The 26,406-nt window shown below is 52.0% G+C and overlaps 1 protein-coding gene across 2 annotated transcripts in view; it reads left to right on the top strand.

The window, feature by feature from the left end:
- The first annotated feature begins 1,248 nt into the window (after positions 1-1,248).
- The window catches only part of COLQ (collagen like tail subunit of asymmetric acetylcholinesterase), a 59,675-nt gene continuing 34,517 nt past the window's right edge, over positions 1,249-26,406 (top strand). For both annotated transcript variants that reach the window (XM_056129855.1, XM_056129853.1), the window contains exon 1: positions 1,249-1,354. In XM_056129855.1, coding sequence (XP_055985830.1) covers positions 1,249-1,354 — 106 coding nt within the window. The remainder of the gene's footprint in view (positions 1,355-26,406) is intronic.

The raw sequence follows: 26,406 nt of genomic DNA, 5'->3' as shown, positions 1-26,406 counted from the left end.
ATTTTACAGCACCAATCACAGCACCAGTGCCAACTTCCTTCCACCAGTGTTCCCTTGCTTCCACCTTTGCCACCAGTCCCCACTTACCACTTTGACAGGCACATTTCAAAGTTCTGTGGTTGTAGTTTGGATCTCGTGTTTTCGTGTGGCTGAGTCTGTGCTTTGGGTACATCGCTATATCATTCTCCCATAGCTCTGGTATACCCAAGGCCCTGACTCCTGTTTGTTCCCCATCACTTCCCTTTCTCTTCTTCTTACCCACTTGATTTCTTTTTTGGGGGGAGGGGGGTCACACCCAGCGATCCTCAGGGGTTACTCCTGGCTCTGCACTCAGGAATTACTCCTGGCGGTGCTTGGGGGACCATATGGGATGCCGGGGATTGAACCTGGGTTGGTCGCGTGCAAGGCAAATGCCCTACCCACTATGCTATCACTCCATTCCCCCCCGCCCTTTGATTTCTTTCCTTTTCTGCCCTTCTCCTCCTCCCTAGACTCTGGGATCAAGGATGATCTAGACATCTCCCCATTTACTACATTACCTTTCCTCATCCACAGCTAAGTGAGATCATTCTGCCAAAACACTTTAATGAAGAAAGTTGTTTTAGAAAGCAAAACCTCTTCCCTTCTCCTTTTCACTGTGATTCAACAAAAACACACAAGTCCACTTGGCGTTTGTCACCAATGGGAAAGGCCTCGCAGGCTGACAGCAGAGGAGTTTATCTCTGAGAAAATTCAGTTTGAAACCCGAGAGTCCGTTCTGTGATGTCACAGAACAGCTTGCTTGCCAGCAGGTAGATGCTGGATCAATGTGGAATTCTAGCTGCCCTTGAAGACTGCTTCGAGGGAATATTTGAGACTTGGCTGCCTTTTCATCACCTCTTCAAGAGGTCACTTACCTCAGTCTCCAGAAATGAAAATTCTGACATCTTAATTTTAATGTGGGCATTTGATCCAGTGCTTGAGATAAATATAACCCTGTGTAGTATGGAGAAGGTTTAATGGGAAATGGTTGGCATTCTTCCTTGGTAAAGGCATGAGGGAGGGAGGGAGAGAGAGAGAGAGAGAGAGAGAGAGAGAGAGAGAGAGAGAGAGAGAGAGAGAGAGAGAAGAAGAGAAGAGGAGAGGGAGAGAGAGAGAGAGAGAGAGAGAGAGAGAGAGAGAGAGAGAGAGAGAGGCAAACAGCAGTGAGGAAGACCAGTGCAGAGTAGAGATAAGCGAGCCCTGGACAGTGGCCAGAGGCTGGCCAGTATGGTTGTCCTGAATCCAGTGACTCTGGGAATTTGTCTTCAGCTTTTCTTCCGTTTCCTCACATCTCAACCGACTGTCATCAACAGCGTCCTCCCAATTCCTGCAGGTAACGCCTGCCACAGCTCCATTCTCTTCCGTCTGTTGGGGGGTAGGGGAGGAAGGGAGATTCCTTTGCCACTTGTCTTCCTCTTTTCTCCCATTCTGCTCCCCGTGGCAGTACCCTGGGAGGGAGCCAGCCACCCCAGCGGCCTCCTGTCACCCGAGCTCATCTGGGAGCCCCAGCTCCAAGCCAGAGACCCTTAGAATAAAAACGGTTTCTGCCTTCCCCACTCCCGCTCTCCCAGTGGGCTGCATGATTTCATTTTGGATGGGGATTTGTGGGCGCTCAGGGGAGATGAGAGGACAGCCTGAGTTTTCTATAAATACACCCCGACCTCTTCCACAGGACATGACGGGGGGGGGGGTGTTGTGAAGTGAACATGCCTCTCTCTGGGCTAGGCCGTCCCCACGGAAGGGAAGGGGAATTGAGGTGACTCCCTGGGGTGCCAGGGACTCCTGAGTCACCTCAGGACCAGTTCCCCGAGCCGGGATGCCCTCATGCTGGGCTTTCTTCTGGGCTGGAACTTCTCTTCAGCTTCAGAGGTGGTGCCAGTGGTCCAGGGAGAAACGAACTTTGCGGGGAGAGGTGGAAGAGGGAGGGGTGCAGGGTGACAGCTAAGCCTGGAGTTTGGTGGGCGTCGGCCAGACACAGCCCTGGGTGTGTGTCCGTGTGCATGTGTCAGGACAGATTTTTTTCCTGCCCAAACTGGCAATGCTGACTGAGGGAACCAGCCACTGCCCTTGTCCTGTCTGACCCAGAGAGGGGAAGTATCTAGTTACACACCCATGGAAACTGTCCTGTAGAACTGCGGGTGTTTCTAGGGGGGGGGGGGCGGAGTGGGGGAAGAAGGGGGAGCAGAGGGCCCATCCCCCACCAGCCCCTTCAACCCAATTCACCCCACTCTGGCTCTTCTCGGTGAGCCCCTCCACCATGAGCCTCGTAGCTCCTGTCCCCAGCCAGCTCTAAGCCGCAGGTCTGAGTGTGGCCAGGCCCTTCCCATTCATAAAAACAGCTCCTGGCCAGGGGACGGGTGTGGAGATATTTATAGAGGGGTGAGGACCTGGAGGAGGAGGGATAAGAGTGGGGGTTGGGAAGGGTGTGGGGGAGAAAGGGGCCTCCATATAGGCATCTGCTTTTAACACCTCCCCCCAAAAATTAAAATTGAGAGCAAGTGGGTCTTTGTACCTTAAGTTCAGGGCAGGACGCGGATGTTAATTTGGTCTAGGCTGGTGGTTCCTAATCCTTTGGGCCATGGATTCCTTGGGGAATCTGCAGAAGCTTTGGGCCTGGAAGAACCTCTCGTCTCTGCCTTGCTCCAGGGGGGCTCTCTCTGTCCAGGGCAACCTCTGTCCAGCACCTCACCATAGTCCAAGGTGTGTGTGGGCACATAGAGCTGCACAACAAGCCTTGGGTGCGGGAATGAAGGCGCGAACCTTCGGCCCTAACTGTGCACTGGGGTTTCTCCAATTCCTGCCCCTCGAGTTGAACTGGGAAGAGAGTTCAAGTGAGAAGAATCTCTGAGTTCCTTGGAACACTTCGCCCTCGTGAGAGGCCAAGGCCAGCTCAGACAGGTGTGTCGTAGAGAAGGCTTTGAGCCGATGGGATGGGTCAGAGCATGAGCAGGCAGAAGAAGCCCCTCGGATGATGACTTTCAGGAAGAGACTTTCCAAGGTGTAGGTGGAGGGAGGTAGGCTGAGTGATAGCACAGCGGGTAAGGAGTTTGCCTTGCATGCGGCCGACCTGGGTTCTATTTCTCTGTCTTTCTCGGAGAGTCTGGCGAGTGTATCCCGCCCACATGGCAGAGCCTGGCAAGCTCCCCGTGGCATATTCGATATGCCAAAAACAGTAACAAGAAGTCTCACAATGGAGACATTACAGGTGCCCGCTCGAGCAAATCAATGAACAACGGGAGGACAGTGCTATAGTGCTTACAGGTGGATGGAGGAATGGGGGGATGCCTTGGTGGCCATCTCCTCCCTGGCACTTGAGAGGGCAGAGGAGGGAAGGGCTGAGTGGATCTGGGGAGATGCAAGGGCCACTCCCCGAGCAGGATCTTTGAACACAGGAGAACCCCAATCAATAGGAGGAAGTAGGGTGCACACCTGACTTCCTTGCCATCCACCACCCCCCCGGGCTGTGCTTCCCACTGGCCCAACCCAACTCCAAGGGCGTCCTTCGCTGCAGTCATGGGGACCAGGATTTGGGGTACGCAGTGACAGTCTCCATCTCAGATAGAATCGCGAGTCCATATAGCCACAGCCCTTCTCAGTGAGGTGCTAAATCCAGATTTCCCAGTTGGGTATGTGCTCTAGACATTTGTACCCCACGCGGGAGTCCGTGGCATGGATGGGGTATGTCACTCATGGGAGGCTGGTGTTTTTATCTGCTGTCTCCCGGCAATTCACTGGACTTCATCCTCCTCATGCAGCCCCCACAGCTTCTGGAGAGTGGGACATAAGCTGTGTCCCCCAGAAGAGAACTATTCCTTGACCCAGGGAAACAGTGATTCTCTAGAAATATTTCCTGGGGTTTGAACCTAGATACTCTACCCCCTCAAAAGAAAAAGAAAAAAGACAGGAAAGTGTAAGTATCACCTAAGTATTAAAAAGGAAAGATTGGGCTACAGAGGTAGAACAGGGGTTGGGACACGTGCTTTGTATGACCCTGGATCGGTTTGATCCTGGCACCATGTGAGCCCCAAGCACCCAGGGGTCCCCAGGCCTTGGGGCCTGGGCAGCACCTTTGTGCCTGGATCGCAGCACTCAGAGGACTGACCTGGGTGACTGAGCATCACTGAATGACCCTGAGTCCGCTATTACTCTTGTTCAAATTCCCATCCAGTGCCCGGGTCACTCCTGAGCACAGAGCCAAGAATAGTTCCCTGAGCACTGCCAGGTATGGCTTATCTTCTCCCCCACCCCCAAGCCTCACACCCCCTTCCTCCAAATCCTGATCCTTTATTACTGAAATTGTGTATTTTTAAAACTTTTTAAATTTTGATTATTTGTTATTGAATTACCATGAGCTACCATTACAAAACTTTCATGTTTGAGCTTGAGTCATACAATGATCAAACACCCATCCCTCCACCAGTGTGCATTTTCCACCACCAATGTCCCCAGTATTCCTCCCCCACTTCCGTCCCACCCCTCCCCCTGCCTCTATGGCAGACAATTTCTCTCTTTCTCTTTCTTTCTCTCTTTCTCTCTCTCTTTCTTTCTTTCTTTCTTTCTTTCTTTCTTTCTTTCTTTCTTTCTTTCTTTCTCTCTACTTATGGGTATTATGGTTTGTAATAACTGTGTTTTGGTTTTGCTTTTTGGGTCACACCCAGCAATGCTCAGGGGTTACTTCTGGCTCTGCACTCAGGAATTACTCCTGGCAGTGCACGGGATGCCAGGAATTGAACCGGGTTAGTCTTGTGCAAGACAAATGCCCTACCCACTGTACTATCACTCCAGCCCCTCTTCGTGTATTTTTAAGTCAGGTAAGAGCATGGTTTGGGCTGACCCATGCCAGGCCCGCCGATGCCTTTGAATCTTACAGCTCAGCTCTGAGCCCTCACCCCAGCTCCTCAGAAATGACACAGCTAGTAGAACGTGGCACCACAGACTCCAGGGCCACCCTTCGGCACATGCCTACTTCTGCTCAGCTCCGAATATCCTCGGTGGGTGTGCCAACACCACCACACTTCAGACCAACCAACAGGTGTTGTGAGGTGACTTGCCTATCATCCCACAGCTGGTATGTGGGTGGACTGAAGATTTATGCAATTAATTATTCAATTCGATTAAATGAAAATTTGGGTCTGGAGAAATTGTATAGTGGGTAGAAATTTTGTCTTGAATGTAGTCTACCTAGGTTCAATTCCCCGGCACCCCCAAATGGTTCCCTGAGCCCTCCAGGAGTGATCTCTGATCATAGCACCAAGGGTAAGCCCTGTGTATAGCAGGGTGTGTCCCAAGAACAACCAAACAAAAATTTAAATTAAATTTTAATTATTTGCAAGTGTTCTAAAGTTTTGCCCTCTACCTCAGTGTAAACCAGATCTACTTATTGATATGATAGTCAAATCCTTTTCAAAATAGTTTGATTTTATATCTTGGGGTCTGCCAAGAAATATTCAGGATACCTGAGGGCAACTACAGCTGCATTAGTTCTGGCATTGTGGGCCTAAAGACGTGGTGCTCAGGCCAGCAATGCAGTGCTTGGGGTGGTCACCAAGGATAGTTGGCAGGGATCCAGGGACCAGGTGGTGCTAGGGACTGAACTCGGGCTTCTACAAGCATGCATGTGCTCCAACCCTTCGAACTCTCTCCCCAACCTAATGACAATCATTTTAAGACCCCCACAAGTCATGTGTCTATGCTAGGGATCATATCCCTGGATTCTTTACCTTCCACTCCCTCCTACCTTCTCAGGAGTGCAACACCCAAAGTGCTTAGCAAGAGACTAAGGATTACTTCATACTAGAGTGTGCATGATTTGCCCGAGTGGATCCATCTCTCTTTGGAAGGAATTTGCATTTTCACATGGGTTCAAGAGACAAGCCGAAGGATGCTCTGACAAAATGAGCATCAACCAAGGTATTGAGGGCAGGAGGGCAGCAAAGATGAGGCTCTGGTGGCCATGGGAATGACATTTGCATAGACTTTAGTATTGGGAGCCAACCCACCCTATGCCCAGACAGATACCTGGTTCTCCCAGAAGGGTGGGAACTCCCTGGCTGATGTTGGGGTTCTGAGCTTGGGGACAAAAAGTGAGAAGACCCTCATCTGGTCCTGTAATCATTTCCACTAGCAACCCTCATTTACCTGAGAAATGCAACCCAGGCAAACACTTCATTCTGGTTTTCTTCCCCTTGTGTTCAGCTCCATTGAGATTCACGGCTCTTTGGTCTCTTGGCCTGAAGCCCGCTGGTCCAACTCTTCCTCTTCCTTCTTTAGCAATTGCAGGTCATTTCCCTCCCAGAACGTCCATGCTCTGCCATGACCAGGCTGAGACTCGCCTTTATTCTTCATCAGTAGTTCACAGACTTCAGCCCTATTCTCAGCCGTGGCTGAGTCAAGGCTTCCCAGAGTCCAGGTCATAGAGACAGAATCAGCCCGACTCTCTGGAAAGTGGAATGGGCCATCAGTCATCGTAATGTCTGGCCAGGGTTTACCACCAACCTGGCCTCCGCATCCCCTGGAAGCTTCAAGAAACATGGACTGCTGGGCCCCCGAGTTTCTGGTTTAGCAGCTTAGGGGAGACACCCCAGGGATTGCCTTTCCAGTAAGATCCAGGGGAGGCTAATTCATCCGCACCATGCCACCCTGAGTCCACCCTCAGGCTCGTCCTGTGAGCGTGCCTATAGTCACTCAGTGGTCACTCTGTCTTCTGTGCCAAGTCTGTCTATAGGGACACGTGTGACTAAGTTAGGGTCACCCAAGACTAGGGGGTGTGTGTGTGTGAGAGTGTGTGTGTGTGTGTGTGTGTGTGTGTGTGTGTGTATGTGTTTGTGTGGTGCTGGGGAGGAATCCGGGACTTCACTCTTATAAGGCAAGTGCTACTGCCCCAGTGACTGCCCTGTCATTCTCGTGGTAGCAACTGCCTTAATTCAGTCCCACGTGCTGTGTGGGTTTGGATCCTTACCATGGGGCCGGTGTTATTCAGCCTCCCAGTTCTCTCTTTGAAGAACAGTGCTTGGGTCAGTGCTCAGGATCCATCCCCAGTGAAGATCTGGGAGCCACGCGGTGCCCTCTGAGCCACGTCCCCGGCTCCCACCCACTCTCCAAGGTTCAAACATCCCACTGGCGCTTCCTCACAAGGCACAGTCACATGTCATGTAGATGTGTGTCCATGAGCAGCTCCTGAACAAGGATGTGGGGGTGCGTGGTTCATCTGGGAGGTGGTCACAGTTGAGCGGGGGCGGGGGGATGCAGGCAGGGAACGGAAGTTGTCTGGAAGTGGGGTCCTGAACAAAGGTCTGCTGAGCGGGGCTCGGCGCTAGGGAATTTCAGGAGGATGGGGACTGGGTGTTCAGCCACCGGTTCTGGGGGACCTGCTATCCTCAGCACCTCCTGGACCAGAGATGCCTTTGAAGCAGATGCACCATTATTACAGCCGCCAACCCCCTGCCTGGGGGTGGGAGTGGGGATCCGGTCATATACAACATCACGGGAGTTTGCTCTGGCATGCTCAGGATGTGACACCCTTTGCCCCTCTCCATTTCCACGCTCACACCACTCTTCTAAGGTCACCATTTACCTCCCGACCACCCCAGATTTTTCCCAGCAAGGAAAGGAACATTTTGAGAGGTGGCATTGAGTTGGCAGGGATGAGAACGTTCGAATCCCCATGTCCTGGGATCAGCAGACGGGCTGAGTGAGCAGGAGGGAGAAAACACAAAGTGCCAGGGTTCATATCCAGATCACTTTCAGTTTGGGGGGTTAAACTGTTTACCCTATGCCTCAGTTTCCCCACTTGTAAAAGTTGGCTTGAACTCAGAGCACAGTTGTGAAAATTAAATGGGCTAGATAGGGACATGGAGAATGCCCGGAGGGGCCAGAGTGATAGTACAGTGGGTAGGGCATTTGCCTTGCATGCGGCCGACCCGGGTTCGATCCCTGGCATCCCATATGGTCCCCTAAGCACCAGCAGGAGTAGTTTCTGAGTTTAGAGCCAGGAGTAACCCCTGAGCATTGCTGCATGTGGCCCAGAAAGCAAAATAAATAAATAAAATATTAAAAATGCCCAGAAAGTTGGGGAGGGGGGTGTGAATACTCTTTCCTCCATCATCCCTTCCAGAATTTTCTGTGGTCTTAACACATGCTAAGACATCCTCATTTCCCAGAAGAGCATTTGTCAGAAAGCAAAGTGCAACCCTAGCGGGAATTTTCGGCCCTTCCCTGCCCAGTGAAGGGAGGCAGAAAGAGGACGTTGGCTCTGTCCCTCCCTCTTGCAGCCCTATAAAAGCCGTGCTACACTGGCTGCTCTGAGTGCCAGCGTTCCAGATGACTTTAAAAATACCCCTGGCCCCCGTCCATGGCCACCCGGAGTACGAAGCTCCATTCAAACCACACGTAGGTCTCCCCAGCGACCAACATAAGCACCAGCCTGGCGACAGCTGGAGGAGAGGCCTTTGGGCTGCTGAGGGCTTTGCTCCGGGGACCAGCTGGGTCTGAAGGCAGCGAGGAACGGAGGGGAAAGACACCCAGGATGCCGTTGCTCCCTTCCTCTCCCCTCCCCGCCAAGCCGCCAGCCTGGCCCCTCTGACCTGTTTCTGAGAGAACCAGGAGGCAGCCCTGGATAAGCTCCTGCTTCTGCCTCTCTCAGGACACACGTCCTGTCCCAGAAAGGGCCTTGGGCTGAATGTGGTGACTTCCCAGGGGCCCAGAAGGCAGAGAAAGCATCACAATGCTCCCCCGTCTCCCGGGAAACCAACTGTCCTGCTCAGCTTTCTTGGCTGTTGCCAGAGCTCCTCTGAGTGTTTGCTCGTGTCTCTTCAATGGGGCCTGCAGGCGGGAAGAAACGGGGCTGTTCTCATTGAAACTGGCTCTGGCAGAACCAGCACAGTCTCTGAAATGCTTCCTCATGAGTGCATCTCACAGGGTTCAGTCAGACAGGGGGACCTCCCAGATTCTCTGCAAGTCATCCAGAAACTAAACCCTCAGTAGCTGAGCTTCGAGTTTAGGATCTATAGGGCTCCAGGGGGAGATGCCAGGTCCTGGGTGGAGGGGGGTGGTAATGCTGACAGGGGGCCCAGCAGAGATTCTCTGCAGGGGTATGGTGGCCACACAACCTTAGCTCTCTCCCCCTGCCCACAAATAGTTAGCAGAAAAGACCAAAAAAGGCTACCAAGCAGCTGGCCCGGGAAACGCTTTTCCTCAAGTGTGGGAAGTAAATGGTTTTTTTCTTTTTCCTTCAGATATTCCCTGGAAATGGGCAATGCCTGGCTGGCGGGCTCAGAGCCAGCCACGTGGGAAGGGTAGCTAAGGTCGTCTTGTTCAGGTCTGACCGGAAGCAGGGAAGGAGGCGTGGACACTCATCAAGGCTTTGTCAGCTGGGGCCTCTGAGATCCTTCTCAGAGAGGCCTCCTGGCTCAGAGTGGTTCTCAGGTGAAACTCAGGAAACCTTGGACTGCCCCGGCCCTGGCCCTCATGCCTGGTCTGTGTGTGGAGGTGGACAACCCTTGGGTTCCTGCTGAGACTCTCTATATCTCTTCAAACAGGGTGTTGACCAGAGTACTTGTTTTCCCACTGTCCTGAGTCTAGATGAGAACAGAGTAGGGAGACAGGGAAACAGGTGGTCTGGCTTCAGGCCAGGACCCCACTGCTAAGCTGGGCCTTCTTTTGAGACAGAGTCTACTTATTTCTCAAATGGATGAAATACAGATAAGTATTTTTTTCCCTTTTTTTGGGGGGGGTTTGTCACACCCGGCGATGCACAGGGGTTACTCCTGGCTCATTCACTCAGAAATTACTTTTGGCGGTGCTCAGGGGACCATATGGGATGCTAGGAATCGAATCTGGGTCAGCCGCATGCAAGGCAAACACCCTACCCGCTGTGCTATTGCTCCAGCTCTGGATAAGTTTTAAGGTGGACGCAGAGATGCATAGGGTACATCCAGAGGTTTATTTGTAGATTGTTTTCCCAAATGCTTTATAATTCAGTCCCCTGCCCCCTCCCTCTTTCTGTTGATGATGTTATTTCAACGATGGGGGTGGTGGTCACGTACATGCTGGGTTGGGTGTGCACTGGGAGTCGCTTCTCAGGCTCCAGTGTGTCTTATTGTGGCTCTCTCACATGTATGTAGTTACTAGCGGTGCTCTCACACATATGTAGTTACTTGTGGTGCTCGCCACACACATGTAGGACATGGTGCCCCTGTATTGATCTAGTCACGGTGTTATCCAAGGTCTCACCATTTTTTTGGTGTGCTCACACAACAACAAATTTCTGAGGAGCAACTGAAAACACCTGTAGGAGCAAGAAACACCTGGCACAGACCTTGCCAGGACTGCAATGATCTAACATAGTGGCACTGGGGGATCGAACTCGCAGCTTTATGCTTGCAAGGCAGACCTTTTGGCCACTGAGCCATCTCCCAGCTCCCAGGGTGGTCAACTATGGTGCAGATTGATGCTTAAAGACTGCACAAAGTTTGTCTAAATGAATAGTTTTGCTTTCTGCATGAGTTAACATGTCAAATGTCTCCTGGAAAAGGAAGCAAACCAACTGATCTTACATCGGAGTAAATTACAAATGAAGAGTTAATGTAGAAAACTATCAAGTGAAAATGGCTGGAAAACACAAGCGAATAACTTCAGTCCCTTTCCCTGTGAGAGACAAATGCACACTCAAACCTTCTTTTCCACATGTAAAATGGGCACAATTAAAAAAAAAAGTGTGGTACCACCTAATTGGTAGGTGAGGGCACGTGGGGACAAGCACACAGGCTCTGTCTGGGCTGGGCTGTGGGCTGGAGGAGGGTTGTGGAGATGAAGTAGGCCTGTGGTTTACCACCTTCCTAGCCCTGTGGTGGGCAGTTTGTGGACGATTGTAGAAAACTACTGAATAGATGCTATATGTATATGGGGCAGATGCACCTGCTGCAACACAGCAGTTCTCTCTCAACATTAGTCATTGGACAGAGTCGCTCAAAGACACCTCATGGGCTGTGAACAAATTATGGTGCTGCAAATGAAATACTATCCAGGTATTTGGAACCACACCTGGCAGAGTTTAGAGGCTACCCCAACTTGGAGCTCAGGGGCGACTCCCGGTTGGTATTCAGGGGACTGTAGGGTGCAGAGATTAAATCTGGGTCTCCTGCCTGCTGAGCATGAGCTCTGGCCCTTTGAGCCATCTCCCCGGCCCCCAAGAAGTAGATACATATTTTCACCTCTGCATTTAATTAATTAATTAATTAATTTGCCTTGCAAGTGGCCAACATGGCCAACCAGAGTTCGATTCCTCCGCCCCTCTCGGAGAGCCTTTCCAGCTACCGAGAGTATCTTGCCCACACGGCAAAGCCTGGCAAGCTACCCGTGATGTATTTGACATGCCAAACACGGTAACAATTGTCACAATGGAGACGTTACTGGGCCCGCTTGAGCAAATCGATGAACAACGGGAGGACAGTGACAGTGATTTATTTATTTATTTATTTATTTATTTTGTTTTGGGCCACATCTGGTGATGCTCAGGGTTCCTCCTGGCTCTGCACTCAGGAATTACTCTTGGCAGTGCTCAGGGAACTATATGGGATGCCAGGGAGCAAACCCAGGTCGGCTACAGAATAATGCCTTGGAAATGATATGAAGAAACGAAGGATCATATGCATAGAAAGTCAAGGAATCTTTGAGAAAGAGGGGGGATGTAGCATGCCCACACATTTGCTTGTATCTACAGAAAAGATTTCTAGAGGGGCCAGGAAGATACAGTGGGTAGGGCACTTGCCTTGAGTGCAGTCAAACTGAGTTCAGTACCTGGTATGTTCCCCCCAATTTCCAGGAGCGATCCCTGAGAGCAGAACCAGGAGTAAGCCCTGAGCATTGCTAGGTGTGGCCCCAATGCAAAAACCCACCACCACCACCACCACTAACAACAACACCAACACCAACACACACACACACACACACACACACACACACACACACACACAAGCTTTCTAGAAGTAAACACTGAAAACTAAATGATTGATAGCAGTTGGATGAGGACCTAGATGGGAGAGTTTTCAGAACTCACTTGTCCTGTTTGAATCTTGTCGCATAAATATTTCACATCTTCTAATCAAAGTCTGTTTTTCCTCTTCCCTTGTCTCTGTTCTTTTGCCTCAAGGCCCTGGGATACAGCACTGGTTTGGGATGCGCCCCAGGTGACTCACGTGCTGTGGGAGGATCCCAAGGGCAGTGCTGCTTTGCTCTTGCTCAGCAAAGTGGGGTGCTCCTGGAGACGCAACTTGGGGTATCTCTTCTGTGAGACAGGGACTCTGCACACAACCCAGCCCTAAACACACTGTAAAAATGCCTTCGCATCTGAAGCAGAGCCCCTTTACTGCAAGGCATGATGAGGCTGGGTTTGTCTTTAAAAGTCAGTTGTGGGGCTGGAGCAATAGCACAGTGGGTAGGGCATTTGCCTTGCACGCAGCCAACCCAGGTTCGATTCCCAGCATCTCATATGTTACCCTGAGCACCGCCAGGAGTAATTCCTCAGTGCATGAGCCAGGAGTAACCCCTGTGCATTGCCGGGGTGTGACCCAAAAAGCGAAAAACTCAAAAAAACAAAAATAAAATAAAACTCAGTTGGCAGATCAGTGAGATACTCCAGAGAATCTCACTTGACTTGGATGCAGTGATACAAGTTTTATTCCCCAGGATCCCCGATGGTTCCCCCAAACCTCGCCAGGAGTGATCCCTGAGCCCAGATCCAGGAGAGAGCCCTGAGCCCTGAGCCCTGCTGGGTGTGACTTCCAACCCCCCATAAAAAAAAAAGTAGAAAATTAAATGGGCTGGAGCGATAGCACAGCAGTAGGGCGTTTGCCTTGCACACGGCTGACACGGCCAACCCGAGTTCAATTCCTCTGTCCCTTGTAGAGAGCCTGGAAGCTACCAAGCGTATCTTGCCCACTTGGCAAAGCCTGGCAAGCTCCCCATGACATATTCAATATGCCAAAAACAGTAACAAGAAGTCTCACAATGGAGACATTACTGGGCCCACTTGAGCAAATTGATGAACAACGGGAGGGCAGTTCTTCAGTGCTACAGTGTACACACAATAACAGTTGGCAACTGGGAGCTGAGAGGATTGAGGGGATTTCCAGAAACTGAAATCTCAGCTCGCCATTGTTCAGTTGAGAAACTCTGTCAGGTCAAGAGTTAGTACAGCTGGTGAAGCACTTACCTGCACATGGCCATCCTAAGTTGCTCCTGGCACCACCAGGAGAGATCCTTGAGCAGAGAGCCAGGAATAAGCTCTGAGCACTGCAGGGCGAGCCCTTCCCCCCATCAAAACAAAGCTCAGTTCAAAGTGGTCGGCCCAAGAGCCTCTACAGGGATCTGAGTGACTCAGTGACGCTAATGGGAATGACCGTGCCAGTGGGCAGCCGGGGTTACCCAGGGACACAGTCTCTTCCTTCTCCCCTTCTGTAGCAGGCTTCAACAAATACTGGAAAAGAGGGGGCAATGGTGGGGGGCTTGAGGGATAAGGCTCAACGAGCACTATGGCCTTGAAACCCAAGTGTGGGGGCTGGAGCGATAGCACAGCGGGTAGGGTGTTTGCCTTGCACGTGGCAGACCTGGGTTCGATTCCCAGCATCCCATATGGTCCTCCAAGCACTGCCAGGAGTAATTCCTGAGTGCATGAGCCAGGAGTAACCCCTGAGCATCGCTGGGTTTGACCCAAAAAAGAAAAAAAAAAAAGAAACCCAAGCGTGGGCTGAGCTAACATGTCACTGTGGAAAAATGAGGACTGGGAAACTCAAAGCTTTCCACTCAGCTACGGCGGCCAGTGTGTGTGGGAAATACCCCTCTGTTTGGGTCCAGGTGGCTGGAGGGTTCCGTCCACAACCCAGGCTCAGGTCTCCCGAGTCCCTCGACAACCGTGGGCCCCGCTGTCAGGCCAGAGCAGAAGATTCCATAGCCCTCCTGTCTGATTGATACTGGCTGCCGTAATCAAATTCTGAGCCGAGGCGCAGTCAGCCCCAGAGAGACTTCCTGCTGCTCCTGGGCCCCTAATGACATTGTCTCCTCCTCCCGCTCTATTTACCACATGCCATTTGGTCGAATTAGAACTTCAACTCACAAAGCAGATGCCTGCCTTCAGATAAGGGCCAAAAAAAAAAAAATCCCTTATGGGAGGCAAGAGGGATGGGTCTGTCTCTCTGCACCTCCCTGCATAGCTCTCCACATCAGAACAGTCACTTTTGATCTATGACTTACGAGAAAATAATGGCGAATCCCCGAAGAGGCCCTTGATCCTACCTGGGCAGGGTGGGCCCTGGGGTGCCGGGGAGAAGCTGCTCACACCCTGTGGAGGAACTTCAGGTGTATTGAGGAGGGACTGCAGGCTCCTTCAGGCAATGTTGGCATCTTCACTCTGTGCAATTCCCAGGGGGCCCCCAGATAGCTGTCAACAGGGGGTTGGACTAGAGCACCCCCAATCTTACCATCGTGATGATATTTTCTGGGTCACTGGACCCCGCTTAATGTTCCAAAATTTGGATTGACGGGTGTGGCGGGCTACACCTGGCAGTGACCAGGGTTTACTCCTGGCTCTGTGTTCAGGACTCACTCTGGAGGGACTCAGGGGACCAGAGGAGGTGCTGGGGATCAAGTCCTGGGTGGCCATATGCAAGGCAAGCATCTTATACCTGTACTATTACTCCACTCTATATTCTGTTTTGGTTTATGATTAAAAAAAACTCCCTCTACCATAAAAATGCGGATAATTGTCTTTAGAATATGAATATATCAATGGTTATGGGGTTGAGTTAGGCACCCCTAAAAGGCATTGTTGAATTTCCAGCACCTCCTGGGAGTGAGACCGGAGAGGAGTTGAGGCCTGGAGAGTTGAGGAAGCTGAAACCAGGCAGTTGGGGTGGCCTCTGGTCCAATCTGAGTGGGCTCCCTGAAAGAGGAGGCGATGAGGACAGATGGACAAGGCCTTGTGAGGACATGGAGCAGACAGCCCTCTGCAAACCAGGGAGAGAAGATGAGAAAGACCCAAACCTCTGAGCCTGCAGCTCAGCCTTTCCAGCTTTTAGAGCTGCAGAAAACAACAGGCTTTTGCTGATGGCTGATACCTGTTCTTGCTCACTGGCGATCAGGGATTCCCCCTACCCTGACTCTGTGGCCTTTCCTTCCACACCATTCCCTCCTTCCTTGATCTCCTTACCTAATGCTTCTTGTACTTCTTCTGGTTTGGTTTGGTTTGGTTTGGGGGCCACACCCAGAGGTGCTCAGAAGCCCCACCTGAAGTTGTTCGGGAGACCCTACATGGTGCTGGGATCTGAACTGAGGTATGGGAGAGCCCCCGGCCAGGCAAGTGACCTCCACTTTGTACTTTCTCTCGGGTCCCATCTTCGTTTTTGTTGCATTCAAAGGGAGCAGCAGGTCTGTCACCCTCTTTTGGGACTCGCGGAACTGAGCAGAGAAGCTGGCTGGCCTTTGATGAAGAGCTGCTGGCACACAGACCATGTGCCCTGTGGCCGGATAGTCAGGGAAAATGACTCAACGGGACTCTGGGATGCAAGGGTGGCAGGGACGGGGGGCAGTGTGGGTGGAAAGGCGGGGAGAAGGTGGTGGGGAGCAACGTCCTCAAGGGCCGAGACCCCTCCCCCTCGGCCTTGTGCCTGCATGGTTCTCACTGATCCTCTCTGCCTGGTGCAGGGTAACCCTCTCTCTCTCTCTCTCTCTCTCTCTCTCTCTCTGTGTGTGTGTGTGTGTGTGTGTGTGTGGTGAAGCAGGTCCCCCAGAAGTCTCCAGCTGGATTCCATCCTCACCTCTGCCTTACCCTCTGGCTATGTGTGACCTTAGGTGCACCCCCAGATCTAGCTCTTGCCTGAAAATGAGGATGATCCCAAGGATGGTACTAAGTCAGACCTGGTAGGGTTGGGGTGGGGACCCCTGAAGGATTTGGAATTCTTACGGACTCGCCCAGGGTGGGTGCCTCAGTAGTAGCTCAGGGCTAATGCCAGGGCAACCTCATCCAACAATGAGGGTGGACAGACCTCAAGGGTTCCTTGAGTTCCTCTCAATGGTCTTGGCAGGGGGGCGGAGAGATAGGACAGGAGTTACAGATTTGCCTTGCAAGCAGCCAACTCTGGCTTGATCTCTGAGTGCAGTGTCAGAAGCAGCCTCTGCGTGCCACTGACTGTGAATAAGATAATAACGTTAGTGGGTAGGATTCTTGCTGGACAGAAGCAGATGCCTGAGTTCAAGTCCTTGTTGAGGGCCTGGAGAGTCACAGAGAGTCTTTGTCGGCGTAGGGGTAGAAGCTGCCACCTCCAACCCGCTTCTTGGCCTTCCCAGGCCTGGGTCTGAGGCACAGACTTGTCCTGAAGCCTAGATGCCTTTGTCCCCCTGCCTCCAGGAGCCCTCCCCCCACTCCAGAAGCGCACTGAGTCCTCACGGCCTCGCTGCTCTCTGTGGCAGGGCTGCCCAGAGATGCAGCAGCCCTGCTTCACAGGTGTCAGCCTGGAGCTGGACTATCTGGCAGGGACAGGACCTGCTGGCCCCATGTCTGGGGAGGCACGGGTACAGACATGGTCTCCTGCCCCGGCTTGATAAATCCCAGAGCTGCGATTAAGACACAGTCCTGCGAACCTGACACCTTTTGACAGCTGCCGGAAGGCCCTGGAAACTTCTCTTCTGAATTAGATTTTGCAGACATCTTTGCCGGTGTCCAGGCCAAGGAGGCAGAGGGAGCAGGCCAGGAGGGCCTAGAATGCTGGGCTGGGTGCAGGGGCTGTTGTGAAGAGGGAGAAGGGTCTGCCAGGTCCCCTTTGGGGCCCTTAGGAGTGGGGCGTGTATGTCTCGGGTCCAACCCTACCAGGTGCCAGAGTGGGGAAGGGCTCAGAGCTCATCTGGCCCAGCTTTTCCATTTTGCACCCAGGCCTAGAGGGGGACTTGGCTGGCCCCAGTTCCACAGCAAAGCCGGGCTATAGAGCAGACACTGGATCCCAGGCAGGCCTGATGAGCTCAAAGCAGTCACGTGGAATGGGGACATGACTCGAAGGATGGAGCACATGCCTGACCCGTGCCAAACCCTGAGTCCTGACATTGGTGCTGGGAAATGGACACTGGTGGAGGGTTGGGTGTTGGAACACTGTACGACTGAAACCTAATCATAAATAGCTTTGTGGGGGTTTCTCTCACAGTGATTCAATAATAAAAACAAACAAACAAAAACCTGATTCCCATCTAGCACCATCTAATGCTCTGGCACTGTCAGATCTTAATGCTGGTGGCTCCCGGCATTTCTGGTATGTATGTGGGATGGGAGAGTTAAAAGATCAGTAAAGGGGCCAGAGCAATAGTACAGTGGGTAGGGCATTTGCCTTGCACACAGTCAACCCAGGTTCGATCCCTGGCATCTCATATAGTTCCCCCAGCACCACCAGGGATAATTCCTGAGTCCAGAGCCAGGAGTAACCCCTGAGCATCGCTGTGTGTGACCCAAAGAGCCACTTTTTCTACCTCCTGCTGACTCCGGTTTGATGCTTGGCATCAGAGGGTCCCCTGAGGATGACAGGAGTAAGCACAGAGCAAATACAGGTGTGCCCTCACCAAAGTACCCCTCCCTCCCAAATGTCCCCCCAAAGTAGTTGGATGTATGCGTAATGCTTATAGATATCTAATTGTTAGTGTTTGAAGGGGCTGGAGTGATAGCGCAGCAGGTAGGGCGTTTGCCTTGCACGTGGCCGACCTGGCCGACCCAGGTTTGATCCTCTGCCCCTCTCGGAGAGCCAGGCAAGCTACCCAGAGTATTTCATCTGCACAGGAAAGCCTAGCAAGCTACCTGTGATGTATCCAATATGTCAAACACAGTAACAATAATTCTCACAATGGAGACATTACTGGGCCCCGCTCTGATGAACAATGGGAGTCAGTGACAGCGACAGTGACAGTGTTTGGAGAGACAGAGTGGGGTCATGCTAGAGGAGGGAGAGACTCTGAGAAAGAGAGGCACAGGAGAGGAACTTATATGAGAGAGAAGCATAGACTGTAAGCTTTGTCCTCAGGCTCAAAGCAGAGACCCAGACACCCAGAGTGGGGCAGGACATGCTGTCCCTCCAGGCTACTCGCCTTCATTTTTATAATCATACACCAAGGACAGCTGGGTGGTTTCTGTACATCTGTCTGTCTTCCCATTGTTCATCGATTTGCTCGAGTGGGCCCAGTACCGTCTCCATCATGAGACTTGTTATTACTGTATTTGGCTTATCGAATAAGTCATGGGTAGCTTGCCAGGCTTTGCCGTGTGGACGATATGCTCTTGGTAGCTTGCTGGGCTCTCCGAGAGGGGCAGAGGAATCAAACTCGGGTTGGCTATGTTGGCTGCATGCAAGGCAAACGCCTTACCCCCCTGTGCTATTGCTCCAGTCCAATCTATGAAAAAAGGTTGAAAAACAGTATGCATTCTGTGCTAAGAATCCCAAAGACCTGGGGCTCAATGATTCCTCTTCAGATTAAAAAGCTGTGGGGACAGATGGAAAAACTTTCTCAAGGTCATGCAACTAGGAGGTGACAAAACCAGGAAATCCCCCACCAAGCCCAAGTTCCCCTGATCCAAGGGCCACCTCCCTGCTCATAACACCAAACTGTGCACTCTGAACCAGGAACCGGGGGTCTGTGTGTGTGTGTGTGTGTGTGTGTGTGTGTGTGTGTGTGTATGTGTGTGTATGTTTCTGCAAAATTGAGGCCCCGAGTGAATGAATGAAGTGCCCTTCTTCCTCTCCCTCTTCCTTCTGCTGATGCTTTTGCAGTGACTATAGCTGCCCACACACGCTGGGTTGTGGCACACACATGACTGGGAGCACGACTCTCAGAACAGTGCATGCCCTCATTTTTTTTTTCTGTGTAGAACTTTTTAAAAAAAATTTTATTAGTGAAACACCATGAGGTACAGTTGTAGACTTACAAATTTTTGTGCTTGGGTTTCAGTTATACAATGATCCAGTACCCATCCCTCCACCAGTGCCCATTTCCCACCACCACGGATCCCAGTATCCCTCCCACCCCCCATCCCCCCCCGTCCCACCCTGCCTCTGTGGCAGTGCATTCCCTTTTGTTCTCTTTCTCCTTTTGGGTGCTGTGGTTTGCAAAAAAGGCATTGAGTGGCATTGAGTGGCAATCATGTTCAGTCTATCGTCTACTTTCAGCATGCATCTCCCATCCTGGGAGGATCCTCCCAACGCCCTTTATTTGGTGCTCCCTTCTTTATCTGAGCTGCCTTTCCCCCTAGCATGTGCAGCTGGTCTTCAAGCCATGGAGCAAAACTCCTGGTACTAATCTCGGCCACTCTTGGGTGTTAGTCTCCTATTTTATTACTTTATGTTCCCCAGGTGAATGCAATCTTTCTATGTCTGGCCCTCTCTTTCTGACTCATTTCACTTAGCATGATACTTTCCATGTAGTACCACTTGTATATAAATTTCATGACTTCATCTTTTCTAACAGCTACATAGTACTCCATTGTGTATATGTACCAACGTTTCTTTAACCAATCATCTGTTCTCGGGCACTCAGGTTTTTTTTTCCAGATTCTAGCTATTATAAACAGTGCATGCCCTCTTTTTCAGTTGTTGTGGTACTCACATACTCCTAGATGTGGTGCAGCCAAAAATGGTTTGCAGCACCATGGATGGCAGCGCTGGTAGGATCATGCCCCAGTGCAGATGGCGGCATGGGGGATTGAACCCAATGCCGCGTGCTTGCAAGGCCACCACCTTGAGTGTGGAAACACCTCCCACTCCGGAAGAGTTCTTTCTTTGGTGGGTCATGAGCCGACATCAGCAGTGTAAGGGTCTCCTTCGACCTGCCTCCTATTTTTGTAACACACCACGCTCACGCCTCTGTGTAACGTCTGTGCCGCTTGCCACTACAACAGCTGGCTGGGGCTGCCACACGGGGCCCACAGAGCTCAACTATTTACTGTCTGCCTTTCCAGAAAAAGTTTTCTCTTTCTGCTGCGAGGCCACATGTTCGTTGTTAAGCTGGAAACCAAAACCAAAAACAGTGCTTCTTACTGAGTTCCATTCACCTGTCTCTTGCATTCAAGAAGCATATGGTGTGTTGGTGTATGTGGGAACTCTCTTGCCTGGGGGGCAAGGGGGGGAGCTCTTATGTCAGACAGAGATGCATATGGAGCTGGTATGTGCCACTTTCTATGCCCATTTTGTTTCTTTGAGGCGACTCCTGGCACTGCTCAGGATTTACTCCTGACTCCGCACTCAGGAATCACTCCTGCCGATGGTGCTCAGAGGACCCTATGGGGTGCTGGACATGGCCCCTGGGTTGGCCGAGTGCAAGGCAAACGCCCTCCCCGCTGTGCTGTCCCTCTGGTCCACTGTCTTATGTTATAGACAGGCTGCTGCTTTTCCAAAGGTTGCCCTCCCGCCCCCCAGCCCTATGGGAAATCACCGTCTGCACTTAAGTTTCATTGGAAGTACCAAGCCGCTCTCGCTGGGCCAGCCGAGACCCCTGGCAACAAAGATCTTCCCTGTAGCAGAGGAGGGCAGACTCCAGAGGAAGCGGCGGGGGGGTTGACTTTGAGGCTTGCCAGAACATATTGACACGGCACTTTGGGAGGCGAATGCAAAGCAGCCTGTTGGGTGGATTACACTCCACTTCCTCACAGTTTGCAGGGTCGATCGGAACCCCAGGGGCTGCAGCTCCAGGTCTCACCTCTTCCCCTCTCCGGGTCTGAGATCTGCACCCTCCCGAGCGCAGTTTCTTCGGAGACCAGAGCAGAGCTGCAGCTCAGCTCCTGGAGCTCGGGACTGGCCACGGACTGGACCCCTGGCATCTGGGGCCGAAGCCACACCAAAGCCGGGATTGGCCAACTCCCACCCCGAGTGGCCGGCAGCCCCGGGGGCGTGACGAATCGCAGCCTGTCTCCGGCGAGTGCTCTCAGCCAGTCCGCCCGAGGCCTGGCCCACGATGACCAGCCCATCACTCAGCCTCCCTCATCTGCTCATGGTTTCCGGGCTCCTGTATTACTCAGCTTGCTGCCTGGGTGAGTTCATGTGTGTGTGTGTGTGTGTGTGTGTGTGTGTGTGTGTGTGTGTGTGTGTGTGTATGTGTTCCTGCAAGCCTGCACACATATCCAGACGTGTGTGCACATTTGGAGTGGGGTGAAAAAGCAGATTTGTTCCTATAGCCTTTAGCAGCGTTTCTCTCTCAAACTTCTCGGGTAGTGTGAGAATTGAAGGGCCCTGAGGTCTGACGGTGGAGTCGATGGACACGTGGCATCCGTGTGTGTGTGTGTGTGTGTGTGTGTGTGTGTGTGTGTGTGTGCATCCGCATGCGCTTGCGTACATGTGAGCATTTGCAGGTGCCTCTCTGTGCCCTTGATTTGGCGGTGGCAGGCTGGGGGCTGCTGTCTCTGAGGCTTTGCAGTGACCTCATGTTCTGAGGTCTGGGCACTGAGAGCTCTCTATCCCTCTCCAGACTGGTGGGCTTGGGTCCACCTGAGGGGCAGGAGCTGCCAGCTTCCAACCTCACCTGCAAAAAAAAAAGTTTTTTTTTTGGCAGGTGGTGTTGCCCTTGCCTGCCACCCACCCCTGACCTGCACCCTTCAGGGCCAGTTTGTAAGAGGAGCAGTTTCAGCCAGGCTCTGTCAGTCAAGTTCAACATGGAGGGTGCAGCCTCTCCTCGAGGGCTGTGAGGGGGTCTGCATGCAGGGGTCTGAGGAACACTGGCAGAATCCGGGGGATAGGGAAGTCTCGGGACCAATGGGAACATCACCAGTATGGAACCACTGAGGTCCTATTGGGGCACGTGTTGACACAGGGAACATGGGCCCAATCCCCTCCTCTCCTCCTGCTCAACCCAGTGCAAGCCCCGGGGCCAATGAACAGGTAAGGCTGGAGCAGGGGAGGAGGATGAAGAAGAGGAGGAGGAGAAGGAGGAGGAGGAGGAGGAAGAGGAGGGAGGGAGGGAGGAAGCCACAGAACCCACCTCCTGCAGGAGCAATTGTAGATGGTCAGTCCGGGCTGCGTGGGGACCTTCCCCAGTTGGGAGAGGCTGGGGATTTTGTCACATCTTTTCCACATCTTGGCGGTTTCCAATGACATGTTTGCTCAAGGGGACTGGGGAACAATGGGGAGAAACTCTGTTGTGGGTGCGAGAGGCAATGCATGTGGACCCTGTGCTCCCTTCTCTCCCAGGGGGCACACGACTTGCAGTTTAGTTGAGGAAACTGAGTCTCAGATGGAAGCATTGGTGAGTGGCCACGTGCATGCAGACTCCCACTTAGGGCCCAGCCCCCAGAGTTTCAAGAGGCAGCGAGAACGAATCACTTTCCAAGAACCCACTAGCAGGTGTGGGGACCCAAAGTCAAAGCAGTGACAAGAGCAAAATGCCCAAACATTCACCCAAAGCCTGAATTAGACCCTCACGCTTCTGCTGCAGAGCCACTGTGGCACCAACCGCCACGGCACCAACTGCCACAAAATGACTTTCAAGGGGGGTGGAGGTACCTTATAGTGGGTAAGGCGCTTGCCTTGCATGAGGCTGAACCAGGATGAATCCCTGGCACCATATATGGTGCCCTGAGCCCCTCCAGGAGTGAGTCCTAAGTGCAGAGCCAAGAATAAGTCCTGAGCATTGCTAGGTGTGACCCAAAAACAAAACAAAAGCAAAAAAAAAAAACAAAACTTTTGCGACCTAAAGTTGGGGCCTTGAAGGTCAGTTTTTCAGGGAATTTTTAGTGGGACTGAATCACATGCTGCACGTGGGTTTCTGCAGGCTATAAGCTCACACATGCACACACAGACATACTTGCACACACAGACACGTGCACGCCCACTCACCCAGGCACGCACACGTGTACACGTTGCATACATGCGCACAAACTCCGTGACTGTTTCCATTACGGCTGAGCCAGCAGGGACTTTCCAACCCGGGCCTCAGGCATGAGGCACCCAGGGCAGCCGAGCCCCGAGAGACCCGCAGGCCGCTCTCGGACGGCACCAAAATAGAAATGTGAAGTCCTGGCTTAGTTGTCTGGAAGGGAGGGGTGAGGGGGAGGGGAGGGCTGTCCCCAAACACATCCACCTGATGGAAATATTCTGAGCTGGAATGAGCCGCAAATAAACTAGACGATGCTAAAAACAAGCATCTCCGGGGAGGGGCGGGTGGAAACACACGGGCTTCACCTGCTGAAGATGAAGTAGGTCAAGGGAGATGGGGTGAGGCGGAGCGGGGAGCGGGGACACCAGGCAAAGGCCTCCAGAGGGTGAAGCAACAAGTGAGCTCTGTTCCCTGCTGTTGCCAAGAGGAAATTAGGGACATGACTGCTTTCCAGCGATGCAGGGTCTTTATGCAGTGGTGCCCCCCCCCGCCCCCACACACCCCACCAGCATGGGGGAAACATACAGCATCAGAGTCCACTTAGGGTGAAAGAAAAGAGGCAGCGAGGAGGGGGTTGGGTAGGGGGACCTCCCAGCTCATGAGCGCAAGTGTTCACGGCAGGAAGCAAGTGGAACAGAGGCAGCCTGGCCCTCAGCTGTCTGCAGGGGCCAGGAGAGCTGTTCCCAGCCCCGGCCCCTGCTGAGGGGGGCTGACAGCCCTCGGCACGTGCCCCAGGCTCGAGGGAGCCTCCGAAGCTCGCCTGCTGCCGCCTCCCTCTGACTTTGGGAGAGAAACTTGGAGACCCTGGAGGAGGCCTCCCACGGGGCTTCCCCGTCCAACTGTGTATAAGAGCAGTATATAAGCAGTTTGCCACAGAGCAAGCAAAAAGCCGCCTGGAGCACTGCAGAGTGCCTGCCACATACACACATTGTATGTGTGTGTGTGTGTGTGTGTGTGTGTGTGTGTGTGTAGGAGGGGATGTCTCCTGTCAGACACAGAGTTTCATAAAAGAGCATGGACCCAGGGTCCCCAACATCAGACCAGGCTTGGGTGGATTGAGACTGTCCTGCTGCCATGAAAGCGGCCAAGTAACCCCCCACCCCTGTCCCATCCCCAGGGGTCTGAGCAATGGCTGTGGCTCAAGTGAACATGATTTCTGAAAAACACACAATTTCCTTTCATTTTATTTATTTATGCTTTTAAAAAAAAAGCATAGGAGTATTGCTATTTATTCAGCCATTGATTAGGCTGATTGAATTGACTCTACCTTACTTTTTTTTCCCTTTTTTTTATAATATTATTTATTGAATCACCGTGAGAACAGTTACAAAGCTTTTGGATTTAAGTCTTGGTCATACAATGAAACACCTGTCCCTTCACCAGTGCCCATTTTCCATCACCAAAAACCCCAGTATACCCCCATCCCACACCCTCCCCCTACCTGTGGGGCAGATGATTTTCACATTACTCTCTACTTTGATTACATTCAATATTTTGATATCAGACCCACCATTATTATTTGAGATTTTACCCCAACACTCAGATCTGCCGAAAAGGCAACATTAGACAATTTGTTTTCTATTGCTGGTTATGAATAACATATGATGTCTCACGGCTGCAGTAGTGCCCACGTGATTTTGGAATTCCAAAATTTTAACAATTAAATCTGGAGGGATTTCTGCCAAAACCTGCTGGGTTACGAGATTTGTTCCTGAGTCTCTTGGATCATGGCCGGTAAGCAGTTTGATCAGGAGCCAGAGAGGACATTCATGGGCGGTGACTCAGGGTCTCGTTGGGACAGGGTCGGCTCCACCCCCCATCTCTTGAGGTCCCGCATGTCTCATCACTGCCGGCCCAAACCTGACTGTCCAATGGCCTCTGGAGGATGGTGGCGATCGAGCTGCCAAGGGGAACAGGCCAAGGCATGAAACCTATTCCCACCTGGGGTGGCCTGGCACTGCAGGGACCGGACACATTTCTGCCAAAAGCCACTGGGTTCCAAGATTTGTTTCTGAGTCTCTGGGATCATGGCCATTAAGCAGCTTGATCAGGAGCCAGAGAGGCCGTTCGTGGGTGGCGACTTGGGGTATCATTGGGGCAGGAAGGAAAGGGCTGGCTCCACCTCCATCCCTTGAGGCCCCACATGTCTCGTCGCTGCCGGCCCAAACCTGACTGTCCAATGGCCTCTGGAGGATGGTGGACACTGAGACACCTAGGGGGAGCAGGTGGAGGGACAGCACTCGTTCCCCCCTGGGGTGGTCTGATACCAGTAACCCATTGCGGGGACCGGACACATCTCTGCCAAAAGCCGCTGGGTTCCGAGATTTGTTTCTGAGTCTCTGGGATCATGGTTGTTAAGCAGTTTGATCAGGAACCAGAGCGGCCTTGCCTCCAATTATATAGCTGTCTCCCACAAACTTTTGGCTGTTTACTTTCTTGGTAAACTTTGCCCCAAGTTGTTGGGGTCTGGTCAAAGGCACAGCAGCAATTTTGTGATATCTGAAAGTCTGAAGGCGCCATCAGACTGCTGATGTACTCTCCTCAGAGGTACAGATTGACCTGCTGGCTGCACTATACCCCCGTATTTATTTATGTTTAATTGAATTACTGTGAGCTACAGTTACAAAGCTTTTATATTTGAGTTTCTGTTATGCAATGTTCCAACAGCCATCCCTCCATCAGTGTATGTTTTCCACCACCAATGTCCCCAGTATCCCTCCCACCATCTTCACCCCACCCCTCCCCCTGTCTCTATGGCAGGCATTTTCCTTCTTACTCTCTCTCTACTTTGGGGCATTATGGTTTGCAATATGATACTGAGAAGCTATCACGTTTGGTCCTTTATATACTTTCAGCACACATCTTCCATCCCAAGTGATTCCTCCAACCATCATTGACTTAGTGATCCCTTCTCTATCCCAGCTGCCTTCTCCCCCAGCTCATGAGTCAGGCTTCCAACCTTGGAGCGATCGTCCTGGCCCTTGTGTCTATTGTCCTTGGGTGTTAGTCTCAAACTATGTTATTTTATATTCCACAAATGAGAGCAATCATTCTGTGTCTGTTCCTCTCTTTCTGACTCATTTCACTTAGCATGATACGTTCCATGTCCATCCACTTATAAGCAAATTTCATGATTTCATTCTTCCTATCAGCTGCATAGTATTCCATTGTGTAGATGTACCATAGTTCCTTTAACCAGTCTCAGGCACTCAGGTTGTTTCCAGAACACACAATTTCTTTTCTTTCCCCTTTCCCTTGGCATCCATCACCATGAGCAGGGGTCGTGAGCCCTTGGCTGCGATGCCCACCTGCTCTTTAGCTGGGGCACTCACACTCCCGGCAGAGGGGCCTGAGGGATGGTGCACACTCTGGACTGGCCTCAAGAATGGTGCTCAGCACATGGACGGTGCAGGGATTCTGAGTAGAGGCCTCGTGCCTGCAGGGCCAGCATACGAGTCCACAGTGTTTGTCTCCCTCTGGTCTCCTCTGCCAGGAAACACT

Source organism: Sorex fumeus, unplaced genomic scaffold (assembly GCF_029834395.1).
Source record: "Sorex fumeus unplaced genomic scaffold, SorFum_2.1 ptg000072l, whole genome shotgun sequence".
Taxonomy (NCBI): domain Eukaryota; kingdom Metazoa; phylum Chordata; class Mammalia; order Eulipotyphla; family Soricidae; genus Sorex; species Sorex fumeus.
This window is presented reverse-complemented; position numbering and strand designations above follow the sequence as displayed.